At 46.5% G+C, this 14,900-nt stretch overlaps 1 protein-coding gene across 3 annotated transcripts in view; it reads left to right on the top strand.

Annotated features, from left to right (window-relative positions):
• Positions 1–8,688: 8,688 nt before the first annotated feature.
• LOC100020451 (zinc finger protein OZF-like) overlaps positions 8,689–14,900 on the top strand; it is a 28,173-nt gene continuing 21,961 nt past the window's right edge. The window contains exons 1-2 of one of the 3 annotated variants that reach the window (XM_007492292.3): positions 8,689–8,945; positions 9,624–9,743. In XM_007492292.3, the coding sequence (XP_007492354.2) occupies positions 9,711–9,743 (33 nt within the window). In that variant the 5' untranslated portion in view covers positions 8,689–8,945; positions 9,624–9,710. Of the gene's footprint in view, positions 8,946–9,093; positions 9,227–9,623; positions 9,744–14,900 lie in introns of those variants that run through there. The other 2 variants (XM_007492289.3, XM_007492290.3) reach the window with 2 other exon arrangements.

The following is a 14,900-nucleotide window of genomic DNA, read 5'->3' as shown; positions in this document are numbered from 1 at the left end:
TCAGAGAATCCACACTGGAGAGAAACCTTATGAATGTAAACAATGTGGAAAGGCTTTCACATGGCAGTACAGTCTTGCACAACATCAGAGAATTCACACAGGAGAGAAATCTTATGAGTGTAAACAATGTGGAAAGGCTTTCACATGGCAATACAGTCTTGCACAACATCAGAGAATCCACACTGGAGAAAAACCTTAGGAATGTAAACAATGTGGAAAGACTTTCACACTGAAGGGCAATCTTGCCAGACATTAAGGAATCTACTCTGGGGAGAAACCTTTTGATTGTAAACAATGTGGAAAAGCTTTCACACAGACCTCCAGTCTTTCTGGACATCAGAGAATTTACACTGGAGACAAACCTTATGAATGTAAATAGTGTGGAGGGACTTTCACACTGAGAGCCTATCTTGCACAACGTCAGAGAATCCACACTTGACAGAAACTTTATGATTGTAAACAGTGTGGAACTGCTTTCACACAGAGGGCCCATCTTGCTCAACATCAGAGAATCCACTCTGGAGAGAAACCTTATAAATATAAACAATGTGGAAAGGCTTTCTCCAGAGGGGCCATCTTGCTTGACATCAGAGAATCCATACAATGTGGAAAGCCTTTTACTCAAATCTCCAGTCTTGTACAATAGAGAAATCCACCGGGGAAGGAAACCTTACAAATGTAAAGAGTGTGGAAAGTATTTCACAAGATGTTAGAGTCTTTCCAAACATCAGAGAATGCACACTGGATAGAAACCTTATGAATGTAAACAGTGTGGAAAGGCTTTCACACATGATTGAGAGCTAAATATGTTGCTAAATATCAGAGCATCCAGTTTGGAGAGAAACTTTATAAATGTTATCAATTTGGGGTAGATTTTTACATAAAGCTCCACAATTGTTTTGTGTCAGAAATCCACACTGGAAAGAAGCCTTCTGAGTGAGGCTGAGCTTGTAGTTGCCATGCTTAGCTCACTTAACAGACAAGGATCTACACTAGAGAGAAACTTTATGGATATAATTTAATGTGGTAAAGCCTTCAGACAGCAATCATCTCTTATTCCCAACCTGAGAATTCTTTCTGGATAGAAGTCTTATCCCTGTTATGAATGAGGAAATACATTCAAATGGAGAGTTCAGAGTTTGTTCAGTATGAGAAAATGCTGAGGAGACCAGTTCCATGTGGATTCCCTGTGGGAAGACTTTCAAGCAGAGATCCTGACTTTATATCAGAGGATTCATAGTACAGAGAAACCTAATGATTGTACTCTGGGGGAACATGTTTTCCTTGAGGAGGAGGTTGATCACTATTTATTAGAGAAATGCAAATTAAAACAACTCGGAGTTACCACCCCACTCCTATCCAATTGGTTGTTATGACAGAAAAGGACTGTGAGAAAAGTTGGAGGAATTTTGGCATAATTGATTTACTAATAAACTATTGGGGGAGTTGTGATATATTGCTTCAGTCTATTTGCAAGTATTTTAAGATTCTTTCATCAATTTTTAATAAGAAAATTGGTCTGTAATTTTCTTTCTCTGCTTTGTTCTTACTGGCTTAGGGATCAGCACCATATTTGTGTCATAAAAAGAATTTCTTAGGACTCCTTTGCTTTTTTCGTGAAATAGTTTGTATCATATTGGGATTAATTTTTATATGAACACAGTTATGAAACACTTTTCACACAAATGAAATCATATCTAAACTACTAGAGTGTACATAGAACAGTTTGATTCTGTCTTACTGTGGAAGGGAGACAATGGGCCTAAACATGGACTATTGGCATCTGGAGGCACTGCCTCCCTGCTGCAATGCATTGACAGCAAGAAGACAGGCACTCTGCCTTTAGCAAAATATTAACAATAAAAACTACCCCATTTCCCCATGTCTGTCAGATCTTTCAAGCCCTGTGTGTCCAGATGTAGGATTCAGTGAACTTCTTCCTCTGTAGAACTGTCTGTTGCAATTAAGTGCTCAAACAGTTATCATTATAAAAAAAAACCCATGAGAAATCTATGACCAAATTGTCCCTTAGGAACCAATTGACTCTTTGAACATTTATTAGCCACTACAAATATTCAGTTAACTCTGGCCTGATTGAAATGTTCTGTTGGTCCTTAAAAATTACTTGATACTGGTGCTTTGAACAATAGTAAAAAATAATTTCTACCAATACAGAATAAAATTCTAATTAAGTATGTTGTCATAGATCCAAAACAATATTAAAAATGTTTGTATGACTATTTCAGTTTCAAAACAATTTTAAAATAAATTCAAAAATTCTCACAATTAAAAATTAAATTCAAAAATTAAAACTATATTCCTCACTTCCTTTAAATTTAGCATTCTCATAAAATTTCTCCCTTCTGGAGAATGAGCTGCTTAGGAACTAAAAACATCTTTTAAATTCACTTTAATTTCTTTTTTACAGGCATAGCCATACTCAGGTGGAGTGGACATTTCACTTACATTAACTACTATTTTAAAATTTTATTTCCGGGGGGCAGCTGGGTAGCTCAGTGGATTGAGAGCCAGGCCTAGAGATGGGAGGTCATTGGTTCAGATCTGATCTCAGACACTTCCCAGCTGTGTGACCCTGGGCAAGTCACTTAACCCCCATTGCCTAGCCCTTATCACTCTTCTGCCTTGGAACCAATACACAGTATTGATTCCAAGACAGAAGGTAAGGGTTTCAAAAAAAAGTTTATTTCTCCTTTAAGACTTGTGCACTTTTAGGATATGCTTTCTTTCTATATATGTCAGGTAATACCTAATTAAAACATCACATTCAAGTAAATGGATCACATGTTATTTTTTTCCCACTGATAATGAAAACTCAGTATTCATCCACTTGTCTGTTTGAATGGCTAAAATTCTACAAAATCTATATTTTCAATTCTCATATATTTCAGGGTATGCCTATCTGGAACTTTTTACCCTTCATGATTATAGAAAACTTTTCAAAAGGGGAGATAAGAGGGACATAACTACAGTAAGGGAAGAATGCTCCTCTAATTAGGAGTATTAATTAATGGCACGTATCAGTTGGTAATGATGCATAGCCATGTATAAAGCCTGACAGGTATACAACTGAAGTTTCTTTCTAGGGACTCCAGTCGAGCACCCTCTCAACTTTCCCATGATACTGAACTATACCTGCAGTTACCAGAAGACACCCAATTGGACTGCTTGCATCACCAACGAATTTTTTCCATAGCATTTCTTCCAATTGTATTTCATACCATTCAATCTCAAACAACAGTTCTCTCCAATTGTGTTTAGGGTTTATTAAAATATAGAAAAGAAGGAAGAAGTTTGCAAAGGCCGAGGCTTACTTTTGCAATCCAGGTTAGCTCAGGCACAGGACACAAGGACAACGTTCCAAGGAGTGTCAGGGATTTATATAAAGAGGACCAGAGTACTGGAGGGAGCTCTCTTTGGTTCCTGTCTCTTGGGAGCTGATAGAAATCACTTCCTGCCAGGGAGAAAAACTGACATTCTGTGGGAAGCCATTGGACCCTGCCTCTGAGGTTCCTCTCATCATCCATTTGGTCTACAAAGAAAGATTTATTCACAGGATTTCATCTGTTCGTGCTACCTGTGTTCCTGAGTTCCAGTTTCTTAATTATATCGGAGTTACTGAGGAGAAGCCAACCTGAGAAGATAATATCTGTCTGTTATCAAGGGAAACTACAGCCTCTTGGCTGGAGCCCTTGAGGGTGACTTTACCATTCTGTCCTCACCCTATCAAAGCAACTTGAACTATATTTCTCTACCAATACTATTTTGGAGAGACCATATTCAGGAAAAGCTAGATAGGGAAATTTTGGGGTAACAGACAGAGACAGTAGGGTGTCAGATAGCTTCAAGATCAGAAGAAAAGACTCGTGAGAGTCTATTAGTTGGAGGGAAAAAGATTAGAAAACCTAGATAGGGAATTTCCCCCTTTGGCCCTCCTTCCTTTCCCTGTTTAAACCCTTTCAAATAAACCCTTTTGTTTATCAAGAAAAACATTCAGATTGTTTTATCTCGGAAGAAGGTCTGAGGCCTACCAGCTTGACACAGACAGACAACGTCATTTTATCAATTTACCATCTTTATAAGTGAAATAACATTTCCGATTCGACTCTCTCCTGTTAGTAACAATCATATCCATAAAAATTATCCGGCTCCTCTCTTCCTTTCCTAAATGATCCCGAAATCACCTTAAGAAATAATTGCATTCTTCAATTCCACATAGATAGTGACCATAGATAGAGTCATGTGAACTTTGAAGAACATCGCTGGGAATTTTGTTGAAAAATTTCGAATGGACAGATATTAAACCTCATAACAAAATAAAACACAACTGAGTTGAAATTTTCCTCTAGTTAGATGATAGGAGAAGCTTTTTGCCAATCTTAAAGGAACCTTGTTCAGCATTGGTTCCAATAGAACTTGCAGGGGAATTACAAAGGACAGCTTCTGAATCTAGGTCAGGAAGAAATCTAAAAGACAGTGAAAAGGAGAGCAAAAAGGATACTTAGTCCAGTTCATCAGTCTTCAGAGACTTGGTGAAGTCCTTCCCGTTTGGCTGTAAAGTTCCTTGAGCTGATACCTTTGGTGGACTCCTTTAGGTTCTGGCCAAAGGTTAATCTGGGCTGGGTTTTGGCTGTCTAGGAAATGACTGGGCTGATAGGGCTCCAGGGGTTCTGAACTAATTTGCTGAAATCAAACAAAAAGAACAACAAGAAATCTAGCAAAAGTAACCTTAATAGATTTTACTAACTTCTACCACACTGGAGGCCTGGGATGATCGGGCCAGGATGTCACAGGGGAAGTCCCAGGTGGGAAAATCCTTTCCAACAGCAGCCTGTGCAGTGGTTTCATCCATCAGGGGAAAATAATACTCAAAGGTGGAGGCTAAATCAAATACATTTTCCAGACTTGTAGAGAGAAAGGGAATCTACCAAAGGCAGTCATCAGGGCTTAATAATCTTTAAAAACAAAAAACATTTTCTATGCAATGGTTGAACTTCCAAAATTTCCATTAAAATCTCCCGATTGGACTGCAATGGGTAGCTTCTCTTCTTAGAAAAGCAGAATCCATAAGGATTCCCAGAAAACTCAAAGATTTCACAGAATTAATAAGGAAAAGCTCAAGATGACCTTTAGATCAGAACAGAGAACTTCCATTGCCATGGCTGGCCATTCCTATTTCTTACCCTTTCACTCCACTCTCACCAGTGACTCCAAGAAAAGAAGGCATTAGAGTCAGCCCCGGCCCAAACATCTCTTTCTTGGTCTAGGGAAGCAGCCAGCTTCTGAGAACAACTTTGGTTGTTCAAGGAAAAAACTCAGGGCCCTTCACCGTCAATCACAAAGCATTTCCCCAAATGCTTCTGGTCTATTTGCAATTACCAGTCGGGTCTTCAATTTACCAAACTCCAATGAGCTTCTCGTGCTCCAGAACACGTGTGTGTTAATCAGAAAAGCCAGATGTTCTCTGGAAAGAATAAGCAACAGCTTCAAAAATGTGAAATCACAGCGTTTAAGTCAAGAGAGTTAAATACCTAGAATAAAAATGTGTCTTGTTACTGGGATCATTAAAAAATTAACTGCTGTTCACATTCAATCTTTGCCCCATTCGCCATGCCAGAACTGTAAAGGAAAACACTAAACCATAAAGGGAGGAATCCTGGAGCTTTCCTTTGGCTCCTGCTGGAGATTCTGACACTGATCACAAGCTCATACTATGTTCAGCTTTGGGGGAATCAACACGTAGTACCACTTCAAGTGTTATTGGCCAACATCGAAACCGCAAACATTTTAGGCAATTGTGGCAAATGGAGGTAGCATGGGTTCCTCTCTGGGAAGTACACATCTGACGAGATTTGTAGGAGCTGAAACTCAAGAGTAGTAGAGAACCACCTCCTCCTCTCATTGGTTGAAAACCATGCAGATAAGCCGCATTTAAAATGTGCTCTTTTATTGGCTAGGACCAAGCGACTATTTCGTCTAATGACCGCTGGTCTGCACTCTGATTAGCTCGCCTCTGTGTATAGATTGTAAGTCTCTAGTGACCAGCCAGTGGGGAATGAGGGCAAAGACCATCTTTGCTCAGGACCAGGATAACGGAGAACCCGAGCCTTCTCACTTCACTCTCTCTTGCAGCCTGTAACTCCACCTCCTGAGATGAAGATGAACTAAAAGAGCTTTTGCCACAATGATAGCAAATTGGAGATCATCTTTGAATAAATTCTTCTCTGCTATTAGAATAATTGAAGAAATACAATACAGACAAATCCCAGGTCAGCCTCAGAACTTCAGTACTCAGTCTTCTGTGAGAAGCCTTTTTAAAGTCCTAAGTTAGAGCACTTCATGCCAGGAGGAACGCATCCTCCATTTTGATTGGTCCCAAATGAGATGAACCGTCCTGGGTTTCATAAGCTCGACTCCAGCACTCCAGCTCGACTTCCGTCCCCAGCTTTAGTCAGCCTCAGCCATGCTGATTGATTCCTGCCGTGTTCGCTTCTCTCCTGGGCCCCCTCCATCCCCCATCCTAGGGTGAAGGGTGGGCAGACACCAGCTGCCTTGCTCCACTCACAAACACACAAACCCAGTCGTCCGTTTGAGTGTGCAGCCAGGCTGGACTCTAAGCCGTCTGGGCCCCCCAAACGCTTCAGTCAGTTCGGTACCTCTTGCCAGCTGTCTGAGCAGCTACAGGGTGAGCCCTTCCAGGCAGCTGGCCCGCACTCGGAATGCTCCTGGCAGCAGTCTCTCCTCCTGGGGCCTGGCTGGGGTTGCCCAGAGTTCCACCAACCCCTGATTAAAGGGCGGTTCTGTCTCCCCAATGCTGGGAGAGCTCCTTGTCCAGTTACAAAGAACAAGTCCTTCACCAGGCCAGGGAGAGCCGAGCTCTGGGCCCCGGAACACTGGCACCAGGCCTGGGCATGTCCAGTGAAGTGAAGAACTCCAGGTCTTCTCTACCCTTTGGGGAAGAAAGGGATCCTTGAAGGCAAGTTCATCAATGTCCCTATTGGGTCAGGCTTTGCTAAGAGGCTCCTTGGCCCAGTCTCCTCCTTTCCTGCATGTACCCGTGTCTGCATATATCCATGTACCCATTCTTCTGGCTCCATCTTCATCCCAGGCTTCCCCTTTCCTCTTCCCATGGAGCTAACACAAACACAGACCTCTTCCCGCTCTGCTCCAGTCTCTGGAGGATGGGGGACCCTCCATGCCCCACGTCCCCCTACCCCCAGCCCCCAAAGTACCTCCCTGCCAACCACTTCCCTTTGGAAGACAAAAGTCCTGGGGTGGCTCAGGGAAAGGCCCCTTCCTTGTCCAGGGGGGACAGGGAGGCCAGCATGGAGGCAGGCCCAGGGGGGTGATGTTTCTGTTTGGAGGAGAGGGAAGTTGGGGGGGCCCAGACTGCAGGGAGGACAGGACTCCTGGCTCAGGGGGGATGTAGGGGGAAATCTCTGAAGAAGCTGAATCCAGAGGCAGCCAGATGGCTCAGTGGAGAGAGCCTGGCCTGGAGAGCAGAGGTTCTGGGTTCAAATGTGTCCTGGGACACTTCCCAGGCCTGTGTATTCTCTCCTCCTGAGCCCCCAGAGGCAGCAGAGAGGACTTCAGAGCTGCCGCCCTGGTGCTAAGGCCAGAAAAGGAAGAATTGTCTGGGAGAGAAGCCCTTCCAGGGCCTTTAGCCCCTCAGTGCCTGCTAGAGTCAGGGCCTGGAGTCAGGGAGGCCTGAGATCACCCCCTGAGCGACCCTGGACAAGTCACTTTGCTTGCCTCAGTTTCCTCCCCTGACAAATGAGCTGCAGGACATGACAAAGCCGTCCAGCCTCTCTGCCCAGAAAGCCCCAAAGGGGGGAAAGGGGAGAGAAAGAGTCAGACAGACCTCAACAGCCTGAGCCCAGAAGCCTTACAGACAGACACACAGACACTCCCAGACTGTCCTCTGTCCATCAGGGCACTGAGCCTGGGCTCAGGGGCTGCTGCTGCCTTCTGTGGCCTCCTCGAGGGCAGGAGGGGGTTCCTGGGCCTCCCCCAGGCCTCTGAAGGGTCTTTGGGCCTCTGGGCTGGGGTGGTGCTGAGGGAGACCCTCCTCAGCTAGCCCAGAGGCCTAGGAGAACCTGAGGAAGCAGCTGTTTCCCCCCAGACCCTCTCTGGACCAGCTTCCCCACAGCCGCCACTCAGGCTCTTATTGTCTGGATCTCACAATAGGGGAAACTGAGGCAGATGTTGGGAAGGGCCTTGGCCAGGCTCCCCCTTCTGGGCAGTGTCTGAGGCCAGGTTTGAGCCCAGATCTTGGGGGTTCCAGGCCCAAGAGGGCAGCCCCTCAGGGGAAACTGTGGGAGGGGCCTTGGGCCTGGGCCTGTATTATCAGCTGCTGCCCTGTGCCTCAGTTTCCTTCTCTGTCAGACAGGGGGAACCTGGCACCCCCTCCTCAGGTTGTGGGGAGCTTAGATCATTGATCAATCAATCTGTCATTCAATCATTAAACACTTATTAAGCACCTGCTGTGTGCCAGGCTCTAGCCTGAGGCAGCCTCCGGTCTAAAGAAGAAGCAGCAGGGCAGGTGGGAAGGGAAATGGAGAGAGGGGAGAAGGTTGCAGCTCCCCAGGCTGGGGAACAATCAGTGTATGGCCCCTCCCCCACCAGGCCTCTTCGTCAGGGGCCTAGGCCGGACTCCATTTCCCAGAATGCCTCCGTCCTGACAGCTGGGAAGTCAGCTCTCTGGTACGGAGGACTCCATTTCCCAGAATGCCTCCGTCCTGACAGCAGGCAAGTCTTGGCCCTCCCCTATGGAGGACTCCATTTCCCAGAATGCCTGTTTCCGGACGTCTCCCTAGTATTGCCTCCTTCCCCAGGTGGCAGGTTCTAGGCATGCTGGGAATCGCCATTGGCCCCTCTTAGTTCCTGGAGGGCGCGCGGTTGTTGCTCCCGGAGCTTTGCTTTGCTGGGTGAGAACGGGAGGGGAGGCATGTGGAGACTTTCTGCTCCCTAATTCCTGGGGAGCGGGAAGACCCGGGTGGACCAGTCCTGTGTTAGTAAGCTGGGGTGGGGTGGGGTGGTCGTTTGCGCATGTGCAACAAGGGAGGCGGGGCCGGGGCAGTGTTGCGGGGGGTTGTGGGCAGAGGCTGTGGGCTTCTCGTTTGTGTTTGCTCGGGTCTGCCCGTCACTTTAAAGGACCACAGAAAAGGGGACCAACACCCGGGCAGCGCTAGCCGAACCAGGAGCCGTGGTGAGGCTTTGCCCTCCCCCAAAGGAGAGAATGTCCCCCGCCCACCGGAGCCAGGAGGCAGCTGGGTGCGGGGCTGAGCCCGAGGGGAGCTGGGGGGTGCCCGTGCTATCATACCAGGGAAGGAGACACGATCTTGGGCACTGAGGGAATGCCAGCCCGCTCTCCTTGCCCCCCTCCAGTTCCCCCCCCCCCCATTCCCAGTCTCCCCCAGTCCAGCCAGTGCAGCTTCTGAATGGAATGAAGCAAAAGATAGCAGCAGGGAGGGGGCGGGGCATCTTTCTGGCCAGTCTAAGGCCCTTCCCCAACCTGAGGCTCCCTGTCCCCCCCTGTGGGGGGGGGGGAGTCTCTCCTGAGGCCTGGGAGCCCCTCTGAGCCCTCCCCTTCTCTCCTCCCCCAGGTGCACACAGAGGAAGTCTCCCTGCCTCAGGCTGCCACCCCCTGAAGCACCCCAGGGTGGCCCTGCAGACAGCCTGCAGCAGAGGGAATGGCCCCCGGGATCCCGAGGCCCCCCTCCCAGGTGAGTGCAGCCCCTCCCCAGGCCAGGCTGGAATCCAGCAGAACTCAGAGCTGGGTCTCTGCCAGGCCTCCAGGGGCACCAGGGTCAGTACTGGCTACCCCCCATTGTGATATTGAAATCACTTTAAAAGACTGATATATATTAATTTAAGGTCGCCAAGGAATTCAGCTATGTAATTCCTAAATGAAACACTCAAGTCAGCTGCCAAATTTTTTATGGTGTTTTAATTACAACTGGAGGAAGAAAGTATGAGAGAGAGGGGGGGAGAGGGAGAGGGAGGGAGGGGGAGAGAGAGAGAGGGAGAGGGAGAGAAGGGAGAGAAGTTTAACCCAGACCCCCTCTGGCTCAGGCTGAGCCAAAGTGGGCGTTAAGTCCTTGGATAGCCAAGGCAGGGAAAGAGGTCAATCCTTATCACTCACGTGAGCAATCTGAAGGAAAACAGTCTGCAGGGCTCCTCCAACTCTTAAGCACCAGTCTCCAACTGCCTCTCTCCCTCCTCCCAGGAAGTCCCGAGAACTCCGGACACTGTTCTCTACCTCACTTCCTGCATCTCACATGTGCCAGTGGTGGCTCTAGCTTGACCTAGGACCGCCCAGAGGTCTGTCCTTTTTCTGCACATGTCTGTTGAAGACCATCTCCTCAGATAATTAAATCTTGAGCTTGCTGCAGCCCTTCCTAATCTTGTTTCACTGAGTAGGGTGGAGATTGAGACTTGATTCTGTTATTCTAAGTATCTCTATTATTATTGATCAGGAAATAGCTAAATCCGATCTTCTAAAGAATGGTCTGAGTAGGGTGGAATAGTTTTGAAATTCACACCATCTACAGTGTTCTGGGGTTTCCCTGGCCTGAATGAGCCGCCCAGGTTCCAGGCAGAGGGGCCCAGGTGCTGCCATTCCTTCGTCTACCCCCATGTGATCCCCTCCGTAAGAGGGGATGGTCGGGGGTCCTCCAGACCCAGGGACGGGCTCTGCTCCTGCCCTCCCGCCCCCGACTTGGAGGGATCAGTCAGACCTGCCAGGGAGGCTTCCAAAGGAGTTTGGAGGGAGATCAGGTGAGGCATAGCTGGGAAAAGGAGTGCTTTTAGCCGAAGGAAAGGGCTGGAAGGGCTCCAGCCAGGCTCCTGCCTCCAGGCCAGAGGACATGCCGGGGGCTGTTTCCCGGGTCAGGCAGTGGGTCAGCTTCCACTAGGCCTTTGGGCCTTATTAGACAGGAAGAAGTCGGGGAGGGTTCAAGGTGGGGTGGGTGCTGCCGAGGACATCCAGCACCTTGTTCTGTCCTCCTAGCAAAGGCAGCCTCCAGGGCAGTTACTGAGCTCCGCACATTCCCTGCTCATAGCTCTTCCCCCCTGGCCACAGGAGAGCCTCTGTGGTGGGTGCTGGGGAATGGGAGTGTGACAGACAGCATTGGGCTTCCCCCGCCCCAGGAGGAAAGAGCCTGGCAGGGTTGGCACCAAGAGGGGAATGGGGGGGGGGCTGGGTAGGCTGAGGAGAGCAGGCCCTGATGGGAGCTGGGGAGGCAGTGAGGCAGGGCCTGGCAGGAAGGTGGCATCAAAGGGCACTTCTGGTTCCTGAAGGCCAATCAGGGACAGGGCGGCCATGTAAAAGAAAAGCTTCTGAACATCCCCAGAACTTCTTCCTAAGGAATCTCTGAATCCTGAATCCCTTCAGATTGACAAAGTAAGAAATGTCTGGGCCATAATTCTGAGGTGAAGATCCAAACTTGTACTTGTGGTCAGTGGAAGCTGGAGATGTTACCCCATCCAGCCTGGAGCAAAGATCCGATAAAGACGGACAGAAGCTTGTTTTGTGGGGTTTTCACAGCTCATGAGCATGTCATGAACAAGGCAGAAGGTACAGAGGCAGTTAAGAAACATGTGATGGTGGTTTGGTCAGGAGGGCTTGGAACATGGGATACAAAGTCTTCAGTTCAGTGCCAGGTTAAGAGAAGAGAATTGAGTGAATCCTCCAGAAGCATCGCACTGCTTAGGTCACAGGAACCTTTCTGGGCCGCAGTGCTTTGGGGAGCTTCCAGTTGTCATAAATCTTCAAAGGATCAAACAGAACCTGAACACGCCAAAGCTGTTTTCCTCTGATCTCTTCATGTCTGCTGTGGACTCACCATTCCCAGGGAAGCAGCTTCTTCTGCAGGGCTTTCAGCTTCCCTCGATGACTCTACAGACCGAAAGCTTTTATTCTTCCAACTTCTTCAATATCACTCATTGCTATAATATTCTAATAGACCAAACTCCATCCCTTCTAATACTATGACCAATATTTTACTATTATAATAGGTATCTTCTATACAGTTAGTGGAATAATTGGGTCTAACCCTTAAAAATTGTAATTGCAGTTACTTATCTAAAGGAATACATGTGATCCCTTGTTTCATGATCAATAATAAAGGCAATAAAATAATTTTCCTTTCAATATGTATAAGATAAATTGTAGGAAATCAAACAAAAATGATAGATCCATGAAGGCCTCTTGTAGAAGACAAGATTTTCATCCAGACCTACAGGAATCCTGTGCACTCAAGAGGCAGAGACTAGTGGAGAGAGTAGTGAAGGCTGGGGAAGGAGACTGAGGAGCCTGGGAAAATGCAAGGAGTCTTGTGTGAGGAACAAGAAAGAGCCCAATGTCGCTGGATTCTTAGAGTATGTAAGGGAATCAGGGAGAGGGAAAAAGAGTAAGGGGGGAGCTCTCATGGTGGACCAGCCTTGTGAAGTGATTGCTTGGGTAGATTATCAAGCCCTGGGGTGGTTTAGATGCTTGGGAAGAGTCTAGGTTGAAGAGGGTTCCTTCTGGTAGTAGTGGCATTCCAGATAGTAGAGGACAGAGCTTGGGGTAGAGAGGCAGGCAAGGTGCTGAGGTCCTGGTCTTGGGTACCATTGGAGGACAACTGTGATCTTGGGACTTTCAGAGAGGCAGTGGGGATTACTAGAACCCACAAAGAGTAGACAAGTTCCAAACAAGAAGTTGTCTTCTTTCCTTGGAGCTGAGGTCTCTGCTTTCTTCCCTTTGGGCCAGATTTCTCTGATTCCCATTGGAGCTGAAATCTTTCTACCTTCTGGTTCTATCTGTATCTGAATGAGGATCTTTTGTTGACTCTGCTACTCTGCTGCCCTTTCCCCTGGGCCTCATCTTACTTATCTGAACTCTTTGAATGTCCTCCAAATATATCAGGAGCAATTCTCCCTCCAAGACCTGGCTCCGGGGGCTCCTCTCTGCCCCTGCTGCTTTTGTGGGAAAGTGAATCTTTTTTGTGTGAGAGGGAATACTGGCTCTGGCCCAAAGATTTCAAGCTCAGACCTGAACTTTTCAAGACATGAAGGTATGTCATGGGATGTTACACATAGTGTTACCATGGGGATGGGCAAAGCCTTTGCAGGGGAGTGGAATAGCCCCCGAAGGGGTGCCGAGGACAAATGGCCCCTGGGTTTCTAAATGGTATTGAGGGTCTGGTGGACTATGTCCTCCCATGCTTGGAAACTCTTCAGCCTTTCCTCAGACTATTCCTCCTCTGGGTGTCCCAGAGGCATTCTAGGCTGAAAAGTAGGGAATCGAGTCAGGAAAAGGGGTGAAATGGAAGAGTATCCAATACCAAGTATACCTTGTGTTTTCCATGGAGCAGGTTCAAAAAGTAGAAGAGCCTTGCCCAGCACCATGTTATTGTCAGATTTAGCCACTGCCTTGTCAGTTATTCCTCAGTCAGTCTCCTGACTTCTTCTCTTGACTCTTGATCTTCAAGTTTCCATAGTTACAGGGTTACGATTACATCCTTTGTTTTTCATAACCTGATTTGAACAATAAGGTTGAATTTTGACATTTTTATGGATTGAATTTCCCTTTAGCCTGGCCAATGTCAAAGCTCCAGACTTTCTATCCCCTTCCTCCCAGGTTCTGAAACTAGGGGGAACCTCCCTTCTTTTGTTCAGCTAAAAGGATTAAGGGCAGGACTGGCAACCCTTGGTGAACCTTGACCCATTTTGAGAGTGTGCTAGGCCAGCCAGAAGGCTGGGGAAAGCTTGGATTGACACCTTCCTTGTATGGACAAAGACCTGCTTCTCTCCTGATGAAGTAGTGAGGGAAGAGTTGAGGTTTCCTAAGCCCCCCCTCCTCAGTAGATGTCCAGGGGAGGGTCTGAGAGTGAGCTCACTAGGGAGGGAGTGTGTGTGTGTGTGTGTGTGTGTGTGTGTGTGTGTGTGTGTGTGCGCGCGCGCGTGCGTGCGTGCATGCATGTGTGCATGCATGTACGTATGCCCACTAGAGAAGAGAACTGCCTTTTTCTTTTAGATTTTGAAGTCTAATACACAATATATAACCAGTCAATTAATAAACTACTTTAAAATAAATTCTGCTGCTCAAAAATTATTGTCATTACACTGTCAATGTCTTTCTTTTGAATTAGCTCAATCCCCAACCCCAGTTAAAATGATGTACAATGTTCTCCTTATCATAGTTACTCTTCTTTCTGTGTAACTAAATATAAAATGACTGAATATATTCCGGAAAGAAGTCACATTCATCATAAAGCAATCAGCATATTTTGGCTAAGGAACATCATATGCAGTGGTTTTCCAAACTCTCTTTTCTTTTTTTTTTCTCATTTGTATTCTAGTAACAAATTTAAACCTAAGTTTTCAGAAGTTATATGATTCATGTTGTCTCCATCCCCTTTTCCCTCCCTCTTCCTGGAGTTGACAAGCAATTTCCCTGGGTTATATATGTATTATCATTCAAAACCCATTTCCATATTATTTATTTTTCTAAGAGTAATCTTATAAAACCAAAACCCCAAATCATATACTCAAATTAATTCAAATAAAGTGATAAATCAAATGTTTTCTCCTCTATTTCTACTCCAGCAGTTCTTTCTCTAGCTGTGGATAGCATTCTTTTTCATAAATCCCTCAGAATTGTCTTGGATCATTGCATTGCTGTTAGTACCAAAATCTATCACATTTCATTGTCCTACAGTGTTTCAATTATTGTGTACAATGTCCTCCTGGTTATGCTTATTTCATTCCACATAAGTTCATGCAAGTCTTTCCAGTTCTTTCTGAAATCATCTTGTTCATCATGCAATGATGTATTTTTTTTACCTATTATATAGTTAATATTTCTTATGAGCCATGTGCAGTTGAAAAGAAGGTAT

This window comes from Monodelphis domestica, chromosome 4, assembly GCF_027887165.1.
Source record: "Monodelphis domestica isolate mMonDom1 chromosome 4, mMonDom1.pri, whole genome shotgun sequence".
NCBI classification, from domain to species: domain Eukaryota; kingdom Metazoa; phylum Chordata; class Mammalia; order Didelphimorphia; family Didelphidae; genus Monodelphis; species Monodelphis domestica.
The sequence above is the reverse complement of the archived record's forward strand: the minus strand, read 5'-3'. Positions and strand labels throughout refer to the sequence as shown.